Source organism: Macaca fascicularis, chromosome 17 (assembly GCF_037993035.2).
Source record: "Macaca fascicularis isolate 582-1 chromosome 17, T2T-MFA8v1.1".
NCBI lineage: Eukaryota > Metazoa > Chordata > Mammalia > Primates > Cercopithecidae > Macaca > Macaca fascicularis.
The window spans coordinates 11,934,259-11,959,410 of NC_088391.1; the positions used below are offsets into that span (position 1 = coordinate 11,934,259).

Here is a 25,152-nt window from a genome sequence, read left to right on the forward strand (position 1 = left end):
AAAGCTGCCTCTGACCTTTGAATTTCTCCTTGATGTAATCTGGATATGGGCATGCATTCTGTGATGCTTTTTAGACTGTAAGCAACTTGATGAGAGGGACCTTGTCTTTGATTTCTCTTCATCTCTTAGCTCTTATTACCTAGTGACTAGTGTGATTAGCTCAACCAATGTTTCTTCTTGTTGTGGAGCTCTATGCTGTGTTACAAGTTAAACTCTATTTCCCTGGAATAAGAGCCTTATATAATGTTTTAAAAACACTTAAGAGTTATATTGAAATGTAACTTAATGATCTACTAGTATTTCCATCCCCTTCAGAAGTTGCATTAATTTCATTATTTCATTGATTAGGTGCAATATTGCTGTAATTTTTATGACTGAGATGGTGGTAGATCACAGTGTACGAGAAGATTGGGCGCTTCATCTACCATTACTACTTCATGCTGTCTTCTTAGGTAAGACTGGATCTAAAAGGCATTCTAGCCAATCGGGTTAAAAAATATGCAGAAGTAATCCATAGAGATTTCCTTTCACATTGACATCCTTCCTGTTTGACTCATTTTGGGAATATTTGATCCCCACCACTTTTCATTGCCCTTTTGTGACATCTGCTCTGAAATGTCAGCTACTTGGTCACTGTTTGAAATTGCTCTATTTCTACCGTGTAAATATAGTGGTATCTCACTAGTGCCACATCTACAAAGATATCCAAAATAAGTTGGGCCTTTTTGAGAGTCTTTGGCTGAAGTGGTAAATTTTAAGCTATGAGGCATAGTCAGAGTATAAAAAGAAAGGATATAGGACAGAGTGGGCCAAGCCCTGAGCTTTGTAGAACAAAAATGGGAAGAGGAACCAGCCAGGGAAACTCAGAAATTCAGTTAGAAAGAGACTAATAAAATTGGAATCTTTCAGTAACAGGGATATCCAAGGAAGAGAACATCTCAAGAAGAAGGAATGCTAACCACATCAAATGCTACAGAGAGGTCAAGAAAAGTTCATCTATCAGCATTTTATGAGAACATTTTACTTAAGAAATAAAGCATTTTATTTTTCCTAAGCCCAACTTCTGTATGTTGGTAACACAAACAATAACAAAGAAAACTAAACATTCTTTTAACATGTTCCTCCTGAGTATCCTGGAATCTTTACTATCCCTGGAATCTAAACGAGCTTAACGTTTGTTTATACTGAGATTCTACTGTTTTGTTCCAGGTTTAGACCACTACCGGCCTGAAGTCTTTGAACACAGCAAAAAACTGCTTCTTCACCTCTTGATTGCCCTCTCTTGCAATAGCAATTTCCATTCCATTGCTTCTGTGCTCCTGCAGACCCGAGAGATGGGTGAAGCTAAGACTCTAACTGTGCAGCCAGCTTACCAACCTGAATATCTCTATACAGGTAACAGAGAACGACTGGTAGAGAGCCTAGGACAGTTACAAATGCAGAGATAACTAACTGCAGGTGCCAGTAGAGCCCAAGTTAACTTCTCTCATGCTATGACCTCCAACTTTCCACGTGGTAAATCAACAGTACAGTAAATACACACCATTTCACTCGATGTGAACTTGCCTCTCAAAAGCTTTATTATTGAATATTTAAAATATATTTTTCCTGGTTATATCTATGATTGCTGCCCCCATTGAATATGTTCCTCCTGATGCATTGGAAGTGTACGTGCCCATTGGCCAGGAGCAGCAGTGTAGAACACCGCAGGGTGAGAACGCACAAAACAGTGACCATTGCTGCTGCCTGAGAGCAGGTCACAGCCAGGGTGCCGGATATATCACTTGTGTGTCTTCTAGTGCCCATAAAGGAATTTTCACTTTATTGAATGACTAACCTTTTCCTTGAAGACGCCATTAGTGGGAGCCTGTTAAAAACCATTGCTGTTTTGAAACCAAAAAAAATTATCCTTAGAAACAGGAACAGATAGCATTAGCTGAGTCAAAGAAATGACTCTGCCATGTCAAGCCATTTATGAAAACTTTATCCCAACAGGTAATACTGGTTTTCATTTAGAACCAGAACATTTAAAATATCTTAAAATGATGATGAAGATTACCAACTAACAGAGTTCAGGGACTAATTTTTTTTTTTTTTTTTTTTTTTTTTTTTGAGACGGAGTCTTCACTCTGTCCCCAGGCTGGAGTGCCGTGGCGCGATCTCAGCTCACTGCAAGCTCCGCCTCCCGGGTTCCCGCCATTCTCCTGCCTCAGCCTCCTCGGTAGCTGGGACTACAGGCACCCGCCACCACACCCAGCTAATTTTTTCTATTTTTAGTAGAGACGGGGTTTCACCGTGTTGGCCAGGATGATCTCCATCTCCTGACCTCGTGATCCGCCCGCCTCGGCCTCCCAAAGTGCTGGGATTACAGGCATGAGCCACCACGCCTGGCTAATTTTTTTTTAACCTATTTATTTTACACATTGCATTGGCACTAGCTACAGTGCGACATTTCACATGTCACTGTGTGCTTTCTACATTACTGTGAAAAGGGTGTACCTTTTATTTATCACTTATGCCCACCACTGTACTGGCTTCTAATAGACGTTAACATAGTTCTTTGGAAAACAAACATGAAATCATCATTATCTATACTTAATTGAAAATAACCTATCAATAGCCTCTTAGAAACACAAAACTCCCTTTGCTGTAGATGTTTAATTAAAATGAAGAGTTCTAGCTGCTCTAAGTCCTGAGGATAAGAATATAATTTTTTCGAATGTTAGGCAGAGAAAATTGTGGTATCTGGTAAGTTGTGTATCTCTGTGTGCATCAGTTTTGCATTTATTATACCATCAATGTGGTGTAAAATGATTTCAATTGAAGATTTACCAAAAACGCATACAATATTCATAGACAAGACAAACAGTAGATAGCTAAAGTGACTGGTTCTACAGGACATAGGGAATAGGTGTACAAAGAATATGGGAAATGTTCTTTTTTTAATAAACATTTATTAAGCACCTAGTTTCAACTGTAGTTGCTTTCAAATACACACTAAAAATGTGTGTGACAGAAATTATTGTCTTGACTTTATTATAATAGGACACCGAGCTACAGAGAATTACAGAAATTCCCTGAGGCTACGCTGTAAGTGACAGAAATGTTATTCAAACCCAGGACTCCTCATCTCTAATTCAGTATATCTATCAGACACACACCAGCACTACATACTTTTTATGATTATTAAATAGGGGAAAAGGGATAGTTGCATATATACATTTTCAAACCTACAGCCTATCCAGAGGTGTAGAATGTCAACCAAGTATGTAGCGAAGAAACAGTATTTGCTTATGCCATATTTCTTTGAATACCATAATACATATTCTATTAAAATACATCATTATATACACAATACTAAAGCTTCTGGGCACATTTACTCAAAAACATTATGTATAAGTAACCAGCCATTAAGTGACTGGTATCCTCAAACAGGGTATCATTTCACATTTTTTTTTCCCCCCAATATGGAGTCTTTGCTCTGTCGCCCAGGCTGGAGTGCAGTGGCATGATCCCGGCTCACTGCAAGCTCCACCCCACCGGGTTCATGCCATTCTCCTGCCTCAGCCTCCCAAGCAGCTGGGACCACAGGCGCCTGCCACCACACCAGGCTAATTTTTGTATTTTTAGTAGAGACAGGGTTTCACCAGGTTAGCCAGGATCGTCTCGATCTCCTGACCTCGTGATCCACCTGCCTCGGCCTCGCACAGTGCTGGGATTACAGGCGTGAGCCACCGTGCCCAGCCCATTTCACATGTTTAAGTAGACTAATACCCAGGAATAATTTATTAAGAGCAGTCAGTAGATGATCTGTTATAGTTGAACTGGTCATTTGCCTGGTCCATACATGCATACAAACACCCACACATAACCTTTCTTTTGTAGAAAGTATCAACCAAAACAGCAGAGTAGAAAGCAGCAGATCAAGTCCTAGTCCCAAAGACACACTCATTTACACAGCAGTGCAACTGATTCCCTAAACAAAGAAAAACTGTCAGTCTCATTTAATTATAGCCACAGCCAAAAGCAACCATTTTCTCCCCAGAATTTAAATAACTCCACACTTCTCTGCCCTCCTCTGTGGAACTCATTAAGCATGCTGACAAGCACACTGCCTAATACATCCCTCCTTGACCTTCTTCTCCCACCAGGTGGCTTTGACTTCCTGAGAGAGGACCAGTCATCCCCAGTGCCCGACTCAGGGCTCAGCTCCAGCTCCACCTCCTCCAGCATCAGTCTGGGAGGCAGCAGTGGAAACCTCCCACAGATGACCCAGGAGGTAGAAGATGTGGACACAGCTGCTGAAACAGATGAGAAGGCAAACAAGCTCATTGAGTTTCTGACGACCAGGTAATAAGGGGTTAGGAGTCCACGGCTGTTTGCAGGTTGGTCTTTTGGAAAATTGCCAATGCTTTAAACCACACAGATGGAAAAGTGATCCTGGGGTTCTAACAAAGTCCTGTTTCTCTTCTCAATTGCAACTGCTGGAGTCTGTGTGAACAGACACTGAGTACAAAGAATACAATTTGTGAAAGGCAGACGTTGGTAGAAGTTTCTAGGATCCCACTGATGTGACAGTTGATGGGCAAGGGGATTTTGTGGATAATGGTGATGCAGCAGATGGAGGCGGGAGATGGTCGTGCCCCATAGTGAGCATGCCTTTAGTCATCTATCAGAGCTGCCAGGGGTTAGTAGTTCTGAGACTTGGCAAAGAACATCACTCTGGAAACCAAGGATATTAGCCGTGGTCAACCCAGAAGCAGCTGCCAAGGGGACCATTATCTATTCATCTGGTCCCAAGAGTCATTTGTAAAAGGCAGTCAGAAACCAGAAACAATAGGAAGCATAATAGGAAACGAGTCAAACTAATAAATCAAAACCAAGAAAAACTGCAAGCGGTCCTGGTCAGGTCTTCTGGTTCTTCTCATTAACCATTTAGCTCGTAAGGCTCCAGGATTCCTAACACCCTACGGTCTGGTAGTTGTGTAAAGCATGCTTACCTGTGACTGGGTGGCGTGCTCCCCTTTCTCAGCGAGTTAAGTCCCGGAAATCTAGTCTATGTATATGTTATCTAATATCTCATGTGATCTTGCTTTCTTCAACTAATGCATCAATGAATGCAAACAATAAAAAAGAGTATTTTCTTTCCACAATTCATGATTCAGGTTGTTTTGTGCAGCTCTCAACTTAATGTGGGATTTGATGTGCAGGAAGCTTAGGACAGGAGCTGATGGTGCCTACATGACAGTATGCCTGAACATGCAGGGTACTGCAGAGACCCGAATGATTTGTGCAAAGGAAAAGTGTTGTCACCACTCACCAACTGTCAGTACCGGTGTTTGGAGTAACTCTTCTCTGAAATTCTCCTACCCGGCTCCATTCCATTCTTACTGTTGAAAACCAAGTAGACGACAGAGGCCGTGTCTTCAGTTTGATTGTATGGTATTTGCAACTTGATGTGATCCTGATAAAAGCCTTACCTATGCAAATGCTAAAACGTGAAAATTAAGTCCATGTCTAAATCTTTATTTCACTTAACATTTGGTATCACTTTACTTAAACAAACATGTAGCACTTATGATATGCCAAGCACTGTTCTGGTGAATTGGGAGGTTTTAATTTTGCAAATGAATTTAATTTAAAACATTTCAAAATGACTCCATACATTAGATGTGCTTTGAGTATGCTGATAAGGATTTCAATACTGAAATGTACTTCCAAAATAATTCATAAAATTGTTTAAAATCTTTTTTAACTTATATTTTAAGTTCAAGGGTGCATGTGCAGGGTGTGTAGGTTTGCTACATAGGTAAATGTGTATCAAGGGGGTTTGTTGTACAGGCTATTTCATCAGCCAGGTATTAAGCCCAGTATCCATTAGTTGTTTTTCCCAGTCCTCTCTCTCCTACCCTCCGCCCTCCGGTAGGCCCCAGTGTGTATTACTCCCCCCAGTGTGTCCGTGTGTTCTCATCATTCAGCTCCCACTTACAAGTGAGATCTTGTGGTATTTGGTTTTCTGTTCCTGCATTAGTTTGCTAAGGATGATAGCCTCCAGCTCCATCCATGACCCTGCAAAGGATACAATCTTATACCTTTTTATGGTGGCACAGTATTCCATGGTGTATATGTACCACTTTTTTTTTTATCCAATCTATCATTGATGGGCACTTGGGTTGATTCCATGTCTTTGCTATTGGGAAGAGTGCTACCATGAACATATGCATGCATGTGTCTTTATAATAGAACAATGTATATTCCTTTGGGTATATACCCAGTAATGGAATTGCTGGGTCAAATGGTATTTCTGTCTCTGGGTCTTTGAGGAATCGCCACAATGTCTTCCACAGTGGTTGAACTAGTTTATACTCACACCAACAGTGTAAAAGCCTTCCTTTTTCTCCACAACCTTGCCAACATCTATTATTTTTTGACTTTTTAATAATCGCCATTCTGACTGGTGTGAAATGGTATCTCACTGTGGTTTTGATTTGCATTTCTTTAATGATCAGTGATGTTGAGCTTTTTTTATATGATTGTTGGCTGCATGTATGTCTTCTTTTGAGAAGTAGCTGTTCATGTCCTTTGCCCACTTTTTAACAGGGTTTTTTGTTTTTTTCTTGTAAATTTGTTTAAGTTCCTTACAGATGCTGGGATTAGACCTTTGTCCGACGCATAGATTGCAAAAAATTGAAATATGTTATACTCTTGGAGCCAGGACTGTATGTATAGTTTTACAAATGCAAAATGAAAGTTATATTTTTGACGTTTTGTGTGTTTTGTTTAAGGGCATTTGGTCCACTTTGGTGCCACGAAGACATCACACCTAAAAATCAAAATTCAAAGAGCGCCGAACAGCTCACTAATTTTCTACGTCACGTTGTATCTGTGTTTAAAGATTCCAAATCAGGTACTTCATCTTCTTTGCACAGATCCCTCTTTCAGCGTTGTTCTGTAATGGACACTGTCTCTATATGATGATTACAGCACCTTACAACGGTCCTGCACTCCACATCCATAGCATGAGCATATTCACAGGGGAGTTCTGAAGCTTGTTCGGATGCTTCCTAACTGCATGGTGTTTAATGCCATGTATATTTGCATTGTGCCGTATCAACTAATTTTTCGAACATACTTGTTCTACTTCTTTTATTTACCTTACTAGAATTAAACTGTGTCTGTAACATTTTCTTTAAAGTAGGCTATGAGGAATAAATCTCATTAATTGACTCTCATCAGTCTCAATGATGAAAAATATAGTCTGGTTAAATGGCTGCTTGAAGGGTCAAACTGTTTTTTAAAAAAAAAATTGTGATCAAATGTTTTTGGCTTTAAAAGTGTTTGCTAACAATTCCTGTGCAAATGACTATTCAATATTCTAAATACAGTGTAAATCCTATTTAAATTGTCGTAGCATCATGATACTTAAGTGTTTTCCTTCTGCTGAATTCCTTCAGATCCAAGTTGGCCTGGGCTGATTTGTGTGTGAAACTTAAATCTGGTTCCTCAACATGTTGTAAAACCATCTCTACCTTTTTTCCCTCACACCAGACTGGAGATATTAAATCCAGCTCCCTGGCTTTCCCAGCTGCTCTGATAATTAGCACATTTCCCAGCTTGAAACATTTTGGATCAGCCACATATCTTTTCATTATCAGAGGACACTTACTAAAAAACAAAAGATACTGACAGACTGAAATGGGAGAGTCATTCCAGGAATAGACTTCCATTTCTAGTTTTCAGTTTCCCCTTTGGAATTTGTTTAAAATATTAAGACCTCAAAAGCCAATTAATCATTGAACACAGCCCAAAGGAAGAAATTTACTATTTGTATGTAAACCATTAATTAATCTAAAATCTTTGATTGAATGAAAATAATGAAAATGAGAAAATATATAAATGCCTTATACTGAATTCTTAGAGGGTACTTCAGGCTGCATAAAGTCTAGGTCTTTTTGCATCTCGATCAATTTTTACTGATTCTGATTTCCTTGTACATCCCCGCTTTTGGCCTGTTTTCTCTATACATGCACAATGTGTTCCTGGAAACACTTGTGTTAGTCAGGGCAGCATAGCTGCTGTAACAAACAGCCCCTAGGGCTCAGAGGCTTAACACAACAGAAGGTTATTCCTGGGTCCTGTAAAAGTTCAGTGCAGATGTTTGGCAGGTGGCCTTCCACTAGGTGCTTCAGGGACCCTCCAGCCTGAGGCTCTTCCACCCTCTAGGCTGAGGCTTCTGCTGGGCCCTCTGCATCCGGCCAGCAGGTGGAAAGAAGAGAGAGTGAGAAGAGGATTCCTCAGGATGAGTTGATGCCCCAGTCTTAAATGGGGTATCCAGTGGGTTTTTTTCCACATTCCATGGGCCGGAACTCAGGCACCTGGGCACACCTAACTGCAAGGAAGACTGGGAAGTGTAGATTCACTGTGTGGCTGGAAAGAAAAAGAAACCTTTTCCTTTTCTCAAAGGACACTGTTGTGGTGAAGGTGGAGTCTGAAGTCCTACTAGTACAGTTCTAGCTGTCAGGTTCGTTGTGATTTAAACAAGCATTTGCCCATTTGAATCACATTTGTCATTTGCCAGGGTACCTAATCTCCACACATAAAATCACAAAATCATTTGCCAGGGTACCTAACCTCCACACGTAAAATAGGCTAAGTAAACAAACCTTTACTTTGATAAACAAATAAAGACATAAAAAGCTTTTTTGAAGCATCATTCATAAGATACGAACTGCCTGCATGGGTTTAATCCTATGTTTACTACCCTGAATGTGTCCGAAGTCAATTTTCCAGGGCCCTCTGTTTTCTCTGCAGGTACGTTTTCTTGTATAATCTATTTGTCCCTAGGGTCAAGTAGCCAAGCTGCAGCTAAGAACAATGACATTGAATTATCCCTTCTGGCCCACTTTCGTGTAGCAGCCAAATGTGCTGCAGAACCTCTGTGTCATAGAGACAGCCATGGCCTCTGTTTTCTTTCAGTCCTTCTACCCTTGTAGTCTGCTTTTCTCCCTGCAGAGAGGCACGGCAAGTATAGAATTTAATGACCTGGAATTCAGTCATGAGCTTTATCTTACATTTTCATTCCCATCTGATCAAATGATTTTCTGACTACTGAGATTACCTTTGTACAATTGGAAAAACAAATATTCAGGTGAAAGTTTAAATTATGGCTGCCTTCTTCACAGTATCTGCACTTCAATATCTGCTTATCAATAAAGCAAAGACTTTGGCACAGACCTTAGTTGTGTTTTGAGTTGAATAGATCCACTAACAGCTTTCCTCTATTCTGAAATTTCCTCTACTCTAACAAACTTACAAAAAACGAGTATTCTATGCAAAAAAGTGGTACGGAAGAATAATATATGAAAATAGCAGAGTAATAAATAATAATACATTTGTGAACCTATGTTATGTTTCAGACATTGTACTAGGCACTTTGTAAGTTGTTTAATTTTCACAACAACTGTATGAGACAAGTTAAAGATAAGGAAACAAGTTCATGGAGAACAAATTCCTTTCCCAGAGTTAGAAAGCCCCTAATTCAATACCAGGACCATCTTGTTCCAAAGCCTTTTTCTACTACACTATACCTCCCTAAGATTTATTCAGAATTTGTTTCTATTTTAAAATGAGGTGGGTGCAGTGGCACACACCCGTAATCCCAGCGACTCAGTAGGCTGAGGCAGGAGGATTCCTTGAGCCCAGGAGTTCAAGACCAGCCTGGGCAACAAAGAAAGACCCTGTTTTAAAAAAAAAAAAAAAAAAAAAAAAGCTTGACGTGATGGCTCATGCCTATAATCCGAGCACTTTAGGAAGGCAAAGCAGGCGGATCACTTGAGCCCAGGAGTTCAAGACCAGCCTTGGCAACGTAGTGAGACCCCATCACTATAAAAAATACAGAAAACTATCCAGGCATGGTGGCACATGCCTATAGTCCCAGCTACTTGGGAGGCTGGGGTGGGAGGATCACTTGAGCCCAGGAGGTAGAGGCTGCATTGAGCCGTGATCATGCCACTGCGCTCCAGCCTGGGCAACAGAGTGAGACCCTGTCTCAAAAAAAGAAAAAAAAATGGTTGACTTGTAAATAAGTACCACTACAAGGTAGCCCTGTGCTGTTAGCCTGTTTTAAACTTACAGGTAACTTTGATGCCTCAGAGCATGTGAAGTAGAGACCAACCCATTCTGTGACTCTTGTTGCCCTAGGCTTCCATCTGGAGCACCAGTTGAGTGAAGTTGCATTGCAGACAGCCCTCGCAAGCTCTTCAAGGCACTATGCTGGTCGGTCCTTCCAGATATTCCGGGCCCTCAAGCAACCTCTATCAGCACATGCCTTATCTGACCTTCTGTCAAGATTGGTGGAGGTGATCGGAGAACATGGAGATGAGATTCAGGTATGGAAGGAAAGACCACTGAGCTCATGAAGGATGAGCTCTCTTGTCTCGAGGAGGTGTAAACTTTTTTTGAGCCTTTCTTCTCTCAACAATTATTCCAGCCATCTGGACATGTACAATATATTTTAGAGGTGGACTTTTATATTTACAAGAATTATTCCAAGGAGCCTTGTTCTAGAAATTCAGTGAATATTATCTCTTTTATATATGCCAACAACTGGAAATCCTCTGGTGGCTTCTTCCTTGTTTTTGTGGTTGGTTTTATTTGGCAGGCGGCCAGGAGATTATTTTGTATAGTTTGGGGTTTCTGGCTGCCAACCTAAGATGCAGTTATACAGTGTCCCTGCCCAGAGCAGGGACCTCCACTGTATCTGTGCAAAGCACTACCTCTGTCTGTATGGTTAGTCTCCAGTAGACTGAGAAGAGCTGAAGAAGGAATGGAGGGTGACTGCCACAAGGAGGCCCCCGAGGTAGAGCCCAGAGATTGGGCAGCGCTGAACAGGTTGAGAGCCGCTGGCGTTACAAGCTCTGTGGCTCTGGCCAAGTCCTTCTTTCCCTTCAGAAATATTCCTGGCTGGGCGGTGGCTCATGCCTATAATCCCAGCACTTTGGGAGGCCAAGGCGAGCAGATCCCTTGAGGCCTGGAGTTCAAGGTCAGGCTGGCCAACATGGTGAAACCCCATCTCGACTAAAAACACAAAAATTAGCTCGGCGTGGGGGCACACACCTATAATCCGAGCTACTCAGGAGGCTGAGGCAGGAGAATCACTTGAACCCAGGAGGCAGGGGTTGCAGTGAGCCAAATGGTACCATGGCACTCTAGCCTGGGCAATGGAAGTGAGACTCCATGTCAAAAAAAAAAGAAGGAAAAAAGGAAATGTTCCTGCATCTTAGGAAGCCTGCACACCTACAGACACTACCTGCTTCCTTCTTTCGGCCATTAGAGATGCTATTTAAAACACCACGGAGGCAGCTCTTCCTGTACCTCTCGTCTTGATCTGTGGCTTTCAAACATTGCCGCACTGCATTTCAGATGCCACCCTCCCCTCAGCAGAGGGTCACGCTTGCCCCCCTCGGTGCCGGATTTCAAATGAAAGTGATCTGTTGAGGCTCTTAGACATAGGGAAATAAATTTTTATGATTATCTGCTAACTCCTAAGCCATCTGAATTTCCTAAGTGGCCCTTAAAGCTCATTTTAGACTTCATAAATTAAAGCAGCAATAACATTATTGGAATAAAGTATACATTAATTAAATTTCTCTTCAGGAAGTTAACAATGGTTACAAGCAATACAAAATGCTATCTTTGCATGTTTGGCAGGGTTATGTAATGGAAGCGCTCCTTACCTTGGAGGCGGCCGTGGATAACTTGTCTGACTGCTTGAAGAACAGTGACCTCCTAACTGTATTGTCCCGGTGAGGATCAGCTTAATGATATTTTAACATCAAGTATACTGTACTGGAGTATTTGGGAGATGCTGGACTTTAGCCAAAGTGCAAAGAAAAAAATTTAGTTTTTGAAGTATATTTATGACCTGAAAAAGTATGTGTAATACTTTCTTAAGTTAAAAAAGAAGTCATAATACACACACACACACACACACACACATACACACATACATACACACATGCATTATATAAGTATTTTTAAACATCAGGAAGATAGATACCAAGTGTTATCTCTACATGATAAAATATTAATAATTTTCCATGTATTTTTTGTCTGAGTATTTTTCCAAATTTATGTAATAATTATCCTGTTTATTACATTGGTAAAGAAAAGCAAAAGCTAAACATTATTTTTAAGTAAATATATATAAAGCTTGTGAACAGTTTCCATGAAAACAGTTGGAATAAATGTTGACTTCACTCAAAGAAATTCCTACCTTAATATCTTTTTTTGTGCTCCTGCCAATGTTTAATAACTCATTTCAAATTATTTACGACTCTATATTCTGTTTGTGTAATTGAGCTCATCTTGCTTGAAATTGAGTCGGTAATGTTATCTTGTATCCCATTGGGCCTTGTTTCGTTTTTAAGTTGAGCATTTTTTATGGATAATTTTGGTATGGTTACAAACATCACACATATTTATCTATATGAACATAAAGATTTATCTAAATCAGTAAAAATGTAGTAAGAATGTTGACAAAGAGTTTTACCTTTTCAGCATAGACTAAGAAATCATTTTTCATAAATTTTGGTAAGTACCAAAAAATTTCCTTTGACATGAACATTTACCAGCTTCTTTCTGGATAGCATAATTTCCATTTCTGTTCTCCTTATCAGTTAGTTAACAGAATATTGAAGCTTATACCTATCAGGTACATTTTATAATTACTCCTACCCAAATTCGAACAAAAAATAAATGAAATATCAGTAAACTTTAAGACCAATTATTGATTTCTTTACATTTTTCAATAAGTAGCAGTCAGTATTGGGCTTTTTGTTTTGTTGATGAGGGTTCCCTTGTTTTGTTTTTTAAAGGTTTAAGGATAAGGAAAAATAAATGAATAGAAAGTGGCATTTCTAAATAATTATTTCCCTCCTGCAGTGTTTCTCAGTGGACTTGAAACAACTGGCTTTTCATGATACGTGTTGGCATCCTATTAAACTTATTTATTTTTATACCCAGTTCTTCCTCACCAGATTTAAGCTCCAGCAGTAAACTAACAGCAAGCAGAAAGAGCACAGGACAACTAAATGTGAACCCTGGAACCACCAGCGGCAACACTGCGACTGCAGAACGGAGCCGGCATCAACGAAGCTTCTCTGTGCCCAAAAAGTTTGGTGTCATTGACCGATCCTCTGACCCACCTCGAAGTGCCACACTGGACAGAATTCAGGCTTGTACCCAACAAGGCCTCTCCTCAAAAACCAGAAGCTCATCCTCCTTGAAGGACAGTCTCACGGACCCATCCCACATAAACCATCCCACCAACCTGCTGGCCACCATCTTCTGGGTCACGGTGGCCTTGATGGAGTCTGATTTTGAGTTTGAATACTTAATGGCCTTAAGGCTGTTGAGCAGACTACTGGCACATATGCCCCTCGATAAGGCTGAGAACCGAGAAAAGCTTGAGAAACTCCAGGCCCAGCTCAAGTGGGCCGACTTCTCCGGGCTGCAGCAGCTGCTGCTGAAAGGATTCACATCCCTCACCACCACAGACCTGACCCTGCAGCTCTTCAGTCTGCTGACACCAGTGTCCAAAATATCCATGGTGGATGCATCCCATGCTATTGGTAAAGCCAGCCTCGTTCACCCTGTCCCACTCAATTCTGATGGTGGTTGTGTTCGTCATTTGGTACAATAAGATAATATGAACTTACTGCTTTTAACAATTCTGCTACCAAATGGTTCCTTGAGAGTAGTTTATTTTTTCTTTTAAAATTCTATATAATGTAAATCTCAATGATCTGTATTATAGAAAATATTTTTAAGGCAATAGCATAAAAGGGGCCAAAATTATTTATAAGATATTAGCAGTTCCTTTATGCTTTCCAGATCAAACTGCAGGTGCTGTTAGTTTATTCCATTGCTCTTGTACAGGAAAAAAAAATTTTTTTCTTAACTCCTAAATCTTTTATTTTTTCTTTGCTTTTCTGCTCTTCTTGGAAATTCTCTTGGTTTCCTCTTGTTTTGAATTAACCCAAATCAACAAACCAGATTGATTATTTATTTATGTATGTATTTATTTATTTATTTACTTTGAGATGGAGTCTCGCTCTATCGCCGGGCTGGAGTTCAGTGATGCAATCTTGGCTCACTGCAACCTCTGTCTCCCAGGTTCAAGCAATTCTCCTGCCTCAGCCTCCCGAGTAGCTGGGATTACAGGTGTACACCACCACGCCCAGCTAATTTTTGTTTTTTTAGTAGAGACAGGGTTTCACCAATGTCAGCCAGGATGGTCTTGATATCTTGACCTTGTGAGCTGCCCGCCTCAGCCTCCCAAAGTCCTTGGATTACGGGCGTGAGCCACCATACCTGGCCAACAAACCAGATTTTTAATGCCATGGCATGTGACCCAGAATTCATTTCATGAAGCTAGAGCTTAACACAGAGGAACTAAGTCATTCCTTATTTTAAAGAGTCTTTTCAATTACATGACTAAGACTTAAATTGGTTGGCCTATGTCCTCTCACACCAGTTTTTCTTAAAATATGTTTTTTGATAAAAATTTCAAACGAGCACTTCAGCTCAGTTCAATCTGTGCCAAAAAAATCTGGGCCAGCCATCCTTATTCACAAAACTCCAGTGCAGGATAATCACTGCATCTTAAAACCACAGATCTACTTCAGTGTCATCTTTGTAACTGGTGCCATTGTGGTTGTGCATTTTTCATAGATTTTGTGTTAGATCATGTTTAAGCTGATTCAAAAACTGCTTTTGCATCATCTCCGTATAAAAGTCTATAACATGCCTTCCCACTGTTAACAGCTAAAATATACCATATTCAACTATCTCCATTGTATCTTCTCCAATCCAGGGTTTCCACTGAATGTCTTGTGTCTCCTGCCCCAGCTGATTCAGCATTTTGAAAATCCCAATCAGTTCTGTAAGGATGTAGCCGAAAGGATTGCTCAGGTACGAGTTACAGTTCCATACTCAGGCAGATCCATAGAGCCCTTCGGGAAGCCCCAATGTCAGACAAATTACAAGGCCCAGAGAAGGCAGTGGTTTTCTCAAAAACTGGAAATAATAACTAATATCACAGTAATGGACATATAGGGGTGACTGATGCAAATTATCTTGCTTGCTTTCATTCTTGAGAAAGCAGGTGAAAAGAATTTGTGAAAATTATATTAGCCAAGCTAAGTACTTCCTGTAATTACCAAAAAAGTGCATCAATCTACTTTCCAGACTGCCAGAGATTATAGTAAAATGGCTAACATTTCTTCCTATTCATTGGGCTGTTTTATTCTTAATTGATTTTCTTATTTTAAAAGGTTTGTTTAGAAGAGAAGAACCCCAAACTTTCAAATCTTGCACATGTCATGACTCTTTATAAAACGCACAGCTACACAAGGGACTGCGCCACGTGGGTCAATGTGGTCTGTCGATACCTTCATGAAGCATATGCTGACATTACCTTGAATATGGTTACCTACCTGGCAGAGGTAAGCTTTTTTTTTTTTTTTTTTTTTTGAGACAGGGTCTCATTATGTTTCCCAGGCTGATCTCAACTCTTGGGCTCAAGCAGTCCTCCTGCCTTCGTCTCCCAGAGTGCTAGGATTACAGGCGTGGGCCACCATTCCCTGCCAGAGGTAAGCTTTGAAATAAAAGATAAAATCTATTATAGCTTCCATGGGTAAATTATTTGCATAGAATTCATAATACACTCAGTATACTCTTAACTTCCATATAGCATGTGCGTATTAAATATTATAATACATGCTAATGGAATCATTTTAAACTCTCACAACGGCACAGTGATGATTAGATACTATCATACAGATCTGAGACTCAGCCAGGTTAAATAATTTTTCACAGTTTAAAGCAGCAGAGTCAGCCTTTAAACCTAGATATAGCTGCCTCCAAAGCTTAAACTCCTTCTGTTTATTATGGTAATACTGTCAGTAGATGGCAGAGATCAGAAAATTTTATCCTAATTACTCTGGATGTTTAAATCTTATTTAAGGAGTTACCTTGTGGCCTGATACGTTTAATGGTTGTTTGATGTAATTATCAAAGCACACATTCTGAAATAAACTTTATTCTCACCTTTTATGTTTGTTTTTAAAACTGGAATGGTGCTTTGTCATCATACCAGTGTGTTTCTAGTATATTCATTACAAACCCTACACTGACTTCTGTGTACGTTGGTGCTAGAAATGCATAGAATATTGGTGGGCAAGAGATGAAATGTATTCCATTTAGCATCTTCAGTCCCCAAGAAGTTTATCACACCAGGTCATGAAATCTGTAAGGCAAATGGCTGGTAATAGCTACCTTGTTTTAGCATTTTCAGTGTTGCTTTTTCTTCTGTGATATGCATTCATAGCTATCACTAGCACCTTTCAGAAGGACAATCTACCCTAGTTTTTCTTTTATTTTTATCATCAATCCAGATGCCAGATAGGTTAAAAGTCAGCCATTTTCTCAAAGGCTCCACAAGCCTGAAAGCATCTACCTAGCAGAGGAGAGATGTCCCATCCATCAACATTTATAGTTGATCCTGCGGGATTTTGACTTGCAATACAGATCAGCGATGTGTGAACTGTGTTCAGACTGTCAGCGGCCCAGGATTCACTTGCTCTTTCCACACCCACATCTCTGACATTTTAAGGAACCTCTCATAAGTACCACCCTGCTGGTTTTAATAGTCACCTGGTCATACCTGTCCCTGCAAGAGTTAACTAAGCAAGCACACACACACCTTAGCACAGAAGTAGTACTGAGAGAACTGATTTATTCTGCTTACAAAGGCAGACCTTGCCTCCTTTAAAAGAAGGTGAAGTGTATACAGCAAGGAGGTAATGTTTGTTTGGCTCACTAACCATAAGAAGTTTCACAAATGCAAATTGTATGTAGCATGTACATACAAGGGAATATCATTCAGGAAGAAATTCTGATGCGTGCTTCCACGTGGGTGAATCTTGAAGACAGTATGCTAAGTGAAAAAGGCCAGAGGACAAAAGGACAAATATGACATGATTCTGCTTATATGAGGTACAGAGATTAAGCACGTTTATAAAGAAATTGTAGAATAGTGGTTACCAGGAACTGGGGGCAGTTAGTAATGGAGAATTATTGTTTTGTGGGTACAGAATTTCAGTTTGGGATGATGAACAAGTTCTGGAGGTAGACAGTGGTGATGGTTGCATAATAATGCAAATGTACTTGAGAAAACAGATGGAAAGAATTTGTGAAAATTATATTAGCCAAGCTAAGTACTTCTGTAACAACCAAAAAGTGTATCAGTGTACTCTGGCAGTCTGGAAAGTAGATTGATACACTTTCTAAAAAATGGTTAAAAAGGTTAATTGTATGTTATGTGTATTTTACTACCCATAAAAAAATGGGTTATCTAATTTGTTCTATTCAGCCCTTATCACAAAATTATCACCAAAAAATGTATTACGAACTTCACCAAGGTCCCACTATATATAATATAAATTAACTTCTGTTTCAATTACACGTTCTTTCAGATCTTGGCCATGCACATACATATAATTTTGTGTCACTGTGGTATTCCCTGGAACCTGCTCTGCTCACTTGTTATTAACTTTGCGTGTATATTTCTATGTGTTGGGGTAGCTCACAGAGTGCTGCTTTGAATAACTCTGGAAGTCTATCAGGTTAAGGTAACACAGTTTGTGTAACCATCTCCCTTTTGTTGCTAATGTTCATAATTTTTTCCATTACAAACGGTCCTGTTATGTAGACTTTTATCAAATGATATTTGAAATTTGATCAAATAATAATAGATGTTATCAAAATCATTTTATCACATAATATCAAATGACTCTACATTTCCTGAAGTCGAATTATTCAGTCCTGTGGCATGGATTGTGGGTATGTTATTTAGTTCTTCAACGTATTCGAGAAGTTGGTCTTCATAAAGATCCCCCCATTTGTAATACTATAAACAATATATAAATATTCTTGTTTTCCTGTATCCCCACTAAATTTTGTCATTCCATGTATTCGTTTTTTAATTTAATACTTTTTATTAATAATTTTGAATTATTTTATGTATTTTCTTTCTAGTAAAGATATTCATTTTTCCACATTATAGATTTACATAATTATTTCCTCATGTTTTTTGTTTTGTTTTGTCTTGTTTTGAGACAGAGTCTTGCTCTTGTCACTGAGGCTGGAATGCAGCCGTGTAACATTGGCTCACTGCAACTTCCGTTTCCTGGGTTCACGCAATTCTCCTGCCTTATCCTCCCAAGTAGCTGGGATTACAGGCACCCACCACTACACTCAGCTAATTTTTGTATTTTTAGTAGAGACTGGATTTCACCATGTTGGTCAGGCTGGTCTTGAACTCCTCACCTCAGGTGATCCACCCACCCCAGCCTCCCAAAATGCTGGGATTACAGGCGTGAGCCACCATGCCCAGCTCTTTCCTCATGTTTTAACCACTCTGTAAATATTGTGGAATTTCAACATTTAGTTGGATCATCTCTATCAACTTTTTATATGTAAACTTTTATCATGATGTCTGTCACATATATTTTTTTCCTTATTTTGCTTTCCTTTTGGACAATATAATTGATTTTTTATGATTATAAAAGCAGTATATGTTCATAACAGAAAATTTGGAAGATGCAGGAAAGTTTTAAAAAGAAAAGAAAAATTACTCAAAATTATAGAGAAACAATACTAACATTTTTAAATTTCTTTCCAATGTTATTGCTATATAACACACACATTCATGTCAATATTGGCATCATCTATTAAAAAGACAATTGTGTATCCTTCATTTCCCACTTAATATTATCTGATATCCTCCACTGTCTTTAAAAATGTCATTCTGTTAACTGCATGATGTTTCATTATACAGTTTGCTGTTAACTTATAGATCCATTTCCCTAGTGTTCAATACTTGAATTGCTTACAAAGCTTTCTTGTTTTGTGTATGTTTTTTGCCATTATAAATAATGCTGTGGTAAAATCTTATACATAAATCTTAACATCTATCTCTGGTTTGAAAAACATTCCTAAAAGTATAATTACTGTGTCAAAAGATTGTGGACCTCTTCATTGCTCTTGATCTCATTTGCCAATCTATCCAATTTACATTGCCACTGATACGTAAGAATACCCGTTTCTTTATCTCTCTATCAATACTGAGTGTTATCAATTTCTAATCTTTGCCAGTTTGATAACTGACAGATTTCATCTTTTGTTTGACTTTGTAATTTTTGATCATTGGTGTCTGATGCTTTCCTTTTGAGGTGTTTTTTAATATTTCATCACATGAATTTTATACTTACGTATTCACACCTCCACACATGATATAGTCTATTTTGATAATATCTTCAGTTCTTCATAGTTAGGATTTTATTTCCTCTCCTAAGGAAACGTGTAATCAAGCCAGGCGTGGTGGCGCTTGCCTAATTTCCCAGATACTTGGGAGCTGAGGCAAGAGGATCTCTTGAGGCCAGGAGTTTGAGACTAGCCTGGGCAACATAGCAAGACCCTGTCTCCTAAAAAAATAAAAATTAAAAAGGAAAGGTGCAATCCTAAATACGTTGGAAAACACGGGTCCTTCCATACGGAGATCTGGTGTGTGACTGACTCCAACTGCACTTTGCCCCCACAGCTGCTGGAGAAGGGCCTCCCTAGCGTGCAGCAGCCCCTGCTCCAGGTGATCTACAGTCTGCTCAGCTACATGGACCTTTCTGTTGTTCCTGTCAAACAGTTCAACGTGGAAGTTCTAAAGACAATTGAAAAATATGTGCAAGTGAGTACTTGGATAACTTCACTAAGCAACCAGTCATTCCAAAAAGACGGAGGCTTTTCCCGTAGCTTGGCTGCAAAACCGTCCGGGTACCAGGCCACTCATTCATTCCTTGACATCCATGACGCAGCCAGGGCAGTTAAGAGTGGGAGCTGGCCACACCCTGAGTAGTATTCTGAAGAGAATGAGAGCACAAGACCCCCACACATGCCGGTGCCTTCAAAAGGCACATTTCCACCTCTTGGGGCCAGAGGCTGAGTACTGAAAGCACACGCCCGACTTGGAGGGAAGAGGCAGAATCTTGGTTTTTACATCCCGTTTCAGAGAAGGAGAGGGGACAAGGAACTGTAGGAACTTTCACATGTGCCAGGTTCTAGGCCCGGTGTCTCAACATGTGAAGGGTTATTCAGAGGCTAAAACTGTCACTTTAGAGTTGGAGGGTGGTTAAGAAACTTGCATAAATGTACTTGAAAATACTTCGACAAACAAACAAAAAACGTTTGTTTGAGGGGATAAATAAAACAAGATGACAAAATGTGAATAATTGATGAAGAGTACAAAGGAGTTCATTAGACTAGTCTCTCTGTTTCTGTGTATATTTTAATATTTCCATAATAAACAGTCTTTATGTATATTTTTAAAACCAAGAGACTGGCCCCCAAGATTTCAGTTAGTAAAGGCTGGAGCTGGTATTTGGATCCAAAGCCAGTGTCTTCATTTTATTGTACCAGGCAGCCTTCCTGGCAGGATACTTGGACATCTCCAAACACCTACAGATTGATTCCTTTTTTTTTTTTTTTTGGAAACCGAGTCTCACTCTGTCCAGGCTGGAGTGCAGTGGCACAATCTCGGCTCACTGCAACCTCTGCCTCCCGGGTTCAAGCAATCCTTCTGCCTCAACCTCCCAAGTAGCTGGGACTACAGGCGTGTGCCACCACGCCTGGCTAATTTTTGTATTTTTAGTGGAGACGGGGTTTCACCATATTGGCCAGGCTGGTCTCGAACTCCTGACCTCGTGACCACCTCAGTCTCCCAAAGTGCTAGAATTACAGGCATGAGCCACCACGTCCAGCCCAGATCGATTCTTTAAAGCCGTACTCTTGAGAAAACCAGAAACACAATTTATTTTAATGAAAATAAAAATAAATATAAAGGCCAGGCGCAGTGGCTCAACCTGTAATCCCAGCACTTTGGGAGGCTGAGGCAAGAGGATCACTTGAGGCCAGGAGTTCAAGACCAGCCTGAGCAACAAAAGTGACACCCCAACTCTACAAAAATAAAAAATCAAAACAAATCAGCAAGGTGTGGTGGACACCTATAGTCCCAGCTACTTAGGATGCTGGGGAGAGAGCTTCCCTTGAGCCCAGGAGGTCGAGGTTACACTGGACTGTGATCGCACCGCTGCACTCCAGCCTGGCCAACAGCATGATAGGTAGGAAGATAGGAATACAGATAGATGGGAAGATAGATCAAACACACCAGGACAAGCTTCTAAAGCCTGGAAGTTCATCTGAAACACATGACCACACACTAAAGCAGGGAGGCTCCAGGCCATGGGAGTAGTGCAGGGCCACCGTGGGGTTCAGTGGAGAGCGCCTAGCTCCAGAGCAAAGGCATATTTTTCTCTACATTGTATTTGTCCCTCTATTTCTTCTCTGGAATGTACTTGGTAACTTGTAGGATTCAAGGGCAAATGCTAGTTCCTCTCTGGAAACTCATTGACGAAGATACACAGTATAGATTTTAGACATTCCTTTCCATCTTTACTTCACCAAATTAGTTACAGAAATTATTTAATGCTGAAAGTGACATCCAAGCATCATTTTTCAAGTGGCATTGCTCCATAATACTTACACCACATAGGGCAGGCAGTCAGTTAACAGTTTCTCACTTCGCTCACAGGAGACAGGTGGTCAGTTCACACCTTTCTACGAATGCGTGCCCCATTTTGTTGTTTAATGAGGCTGTCCATTTCATCTTAAGCCTGGGAGCCACCTCTGATACTTTGTATCTTACCTCAAATAGTAGCTTATTTCACATTTAAACCATGGCTTCCCTTGTGCAGAATTTAATAGATGTTTTATTTCATGTTCTTTGACTGCAAAGTCCAGGCAAAAAAAAGTAATAACAACTTTTATCAAGTTCATTTATCTATGTTTCTAATATTTTTATGAAAGCAGCACATAGTCTGGAGGTTGTCAGATAAACAAAGATGGTACAACTTAGTCTTAAATGAAGAGTAGGTATTTGACATGCCAATAAGGAGGGGAAAGGTATTCAAGGATGAGGGCATACCATGAGTAAAGGCACAGAGGCTGAGAGGGCTTGCGGAGTTTGGGGAACCCAGCAGCCTGGGGGAGATGACGCCTGCAGGCCGTGCTCAAAGAGTGTGGATTCCACCCTGTCCACCAGAGGGAGCCTGTGAAGGAGTTCAGTCAAGGAAGTGGCTTGGTCTGAAGAGTTCTAGGACGTTCACTCTAGCTGGATCTGATGAACTTGAGGGCTGCAAGCCAGGACACCAGTAAGGGGCCATTGAGATAGTCCAGGCAAGGCCCAAGAGGGTGCCACTGAGCCATTGCCAGCAGGAATGCAGTGGAGGGAACAGATTACCAGGAGGGAGGGTTAAGAAGGGCTTCCAGATTCCTGCGTTAAGTAATGAGGAAGACAACAAGTGAGAAGAAAAGAGGGCTGAAGACAGAGATCAAGGTACCCAGGAAGCAAATGGAGCAGGAGGAGCCAGAGAACTAGGAGGAGGACCAAGAAGACTGGAAACTGGAGGTGGGGAGAACTTTCAGAAAGAGTGAATTGAACAGTCAATGGCATAAAATGCATTGGGAGCTTTTTTTTTTTTTTTTCTCAAATTAAGGAGGTACCTCATTACCAATAATGGTACCTCATTAATAAGAATTTAATTTAGCTGAAATGGATGAAATTGGTCTTTTTTTATTTGCTTGTCTCCTAAACGTAGCTCCCTTTTATATATACATTGTCTTTTTATGTCATTTGCCTTTTACTTATCATGGAACCTCCTGCACTGTTGTAAGTCAGTGAATTCTGACTGGTCACTGGCTTCTCACTGGTCATTCTGACATACATTAGCTTTAAAAACATGAAATTATTTTTAACCCTTGAATGTTTTATTTCCTGCAGAGTGTTCACTGGAGAGAAGCTCTGAATATCTTGAAGCTCGTAGTTTCTCGGTCAGCCAGCCTTGTTTTACCTTCATACCAGCACAGTGACCTCTCAAAAATAGAAATACATCGAGTGTGGACTAGTGCTTCCAAGGAATTACCTGGGAAAACCCTGGACTTCCACTTCGATATTTCGGAGGTACTTAGCTATGTTAACTGTTTCTGTGAACTTTAGCATGAATTTGTAGTAGCAAAGGTCAAAAGTAGTTGCCTGGAAAAAAGAAGATGTATTTGACAGTTATTTCAAATGAAGATTTCTAAGGACTAAATTAGGTTTTGCTTTTTTAAGAACCCATTGAGTGTCATATTCACTGGGACTCTCAGTTGGCAGCTTTTAAAAATAGAAACTAGCCTCAGTTATGTAAAAAATGATTTTAAAAAGAGGCATTTAAAAATGGAACGATCATAAGCATTTTAAACCATGACCTTCACTCATTCTTTATCTGACAATGGTCATGTCTTTATATTCACAATGTTTCTCCCTGAACGACAGCCAGTTCAGCAGATGACCGAAGTTTACAGGAATACGGACTCCACTTTTATAGTTGCTTCCCCAGTCCACACTATCTTTTAAACAAGTAAAACTAAATTCTTGCCTTCAAGGGGGCAGGGGAGGGAGAGGGAGGAGCAAGAGACTAGGGACCCAAGCTAAGGAGTCAGGAAGAAAAGAAAGGACAGGAAGTGGTCATGTTTACCTGGTAGTCCATGAACAGACATTTGGGAGGCTTATGTTGAAGTCTAAGGTATAAAATAACTTTGCTTTCACATCTCTTACCCCATGACTCATGAACCCCCAAAGCAGAAACAGTACTCTGTTCCTGTTTATAACTAGGGCCCGGTACAACATCTGGTGCATAGGGGATCACTAGTAAATATTTCCAAACTCTGCTGAATGAATAAGTTCACTAAGAAATAAACCTGGTGTCAAACGCTGCATGTTCTCACTCATAAGTAGGAGTTGAACAATGAGAACACATGGACACAGGGAGGGGAGCATCACACACCAAAGCCTATCAGGGGGATGGGGAACAAGGGGAGGGATAGCATTAGGAGAAATACCTAATGTAGATGATGGGTTGATGGGTGCAGCAAACCACCATGGCACATGTATACCTATGTAACAAACCTGCACGTTCTGCACGTCTATCCTAGAACTTAGAGTATATTTTAAAAAAAGAGACAGAGAAAGAAACCTGGTGTGCTTATATGGAACTCACTTGCACTATTATATAGGTCATATCCAAGTTGGGTTTTTTATGCAGTGGTCCTCACTGACCTTTCATCATTTCAATATTCAGGATGAGATACTATTTGCTGCCATTGTGACACCTGCATCTATGCTTAATATGTAAATATTAAAGTTTCAATTTAATCTTGGTCCATTTTCACATTTTTTTTAATCTGCCTGGGGGGAAAGCTATTTTTACTCTGCGAATTGAGTTTGTTGTGTTCCAAAGAGGTACAAAAAAACATGCAGCCAGTTAGCAGCATGCCCCAGAGACCCAGAACTGCTCCAGAATGATGGGTCTCAGGAGCCGGGTGTAAAATTGACAGTTTCTGCCGCTGCCAAGGTCACACCCATCAGCTGGTGTCTGCGGAGGAGACCTGCTCAGAGCTCAAGTTTGTGAATTGCTGCCTATGCAGCCACCACACTCTGGAGCTCTCGGGAAGTGAAATTTCCCAAGTGCTGCCCAAGTACCTGGCCCAGACCTCAGTCATTTGAATAACTGAAAAGAAATAAATAAGTTAAATACATTTTTAAATAATTGAGAGTATATAAAGACTAATGACTAGAAGTTGGGAGAGGGAAAGGAATTTTGGTCTCTTGTTCTAACTGTAAGAATTTTTTTCAAGTTTAAACAATCGAAAACTGACTATTTGGTTTCCTGCATATTTTGCTTCTCTTTATCAGTGGCTTCTAAAGCATATTAAAGAACAAGCAGTTGCATTTTTCTGCCGCTAAAGAGGGGAGAAAATGTTGAAGATGCAAACTGATTCATAATGTATGCTTGAATGTTGAGAAAATGAGCCCACTTGTAACACTGAACTTCTCTAATCTTCTTTTTAATCAAATAAGCAGCTCTTGGTTGCTTCTGGGGAGAAGGGTTTCATATATCACAAAACTATTGAGACAGAAGAATGTGCTTTTGTCTTCTTTTC

At 40.1% G+C, this 25,152-nt stretch overlaps 1 protein-coding gene across 7 annotated transcripts in view; it reads left to right on the plus strand.

The window, feature by feature from the left end:
* FRY (FRY microtubule binding protein) overlaps positions 1 to 25,152 on the plus strand; it is a 454,114-nt gene that overhangs the window by 380,882 nt on the left and 48,080 nt on the right. For all 7 annotated transcript variants that reach the window (XM_074021820.1, XM_074021819.1, XM_074021818.1 and 4 more), the window contains 11 exons: positions 349 to 452; positions 1,210 to 1,395; positions 4,152 to 4,350; positions 6,786 to 6,907; positions 10,201 to 10,388; positions 11,710 to 11,804; positions 13,024 to 13,631; positions 14,876 to 14,973; positions 15,336 to 15,506; positions 19,664 to 19,804; positions 22,952 to 23,131. In XM_074021820.1, coding sequence (XP_073877921.1) covers positions 349 to 452; positions 1,210 to 1,395; positions 4,152 to 4,350; positions 6,786 to 6,907; positions 10,201 to 10,388; positions 11,710 to 11,804; positions 13,024 to 13,631; positions 14,876 to 14,973; positions 15,336 to 15,506; positions 19,664 to 19,804; positions 22,952 to 23,131 — 2,092 coding nt within the window. The remainder of the gene's footprint in view (positions 1 to 348; positions 453 to 1,209; positions 1,396 to 4,151; positions 4,351 to 6,785; positions 6,908 to 10,200; positions 10,389 to 11,709; positions 11,805 to 13,023; positions 13,632 to 14,875; positions 14,974 to 15,335; positions 15,507 to 19,663; positions 19,805 to 22,951; positions 23,132 to 25,152) is intronic.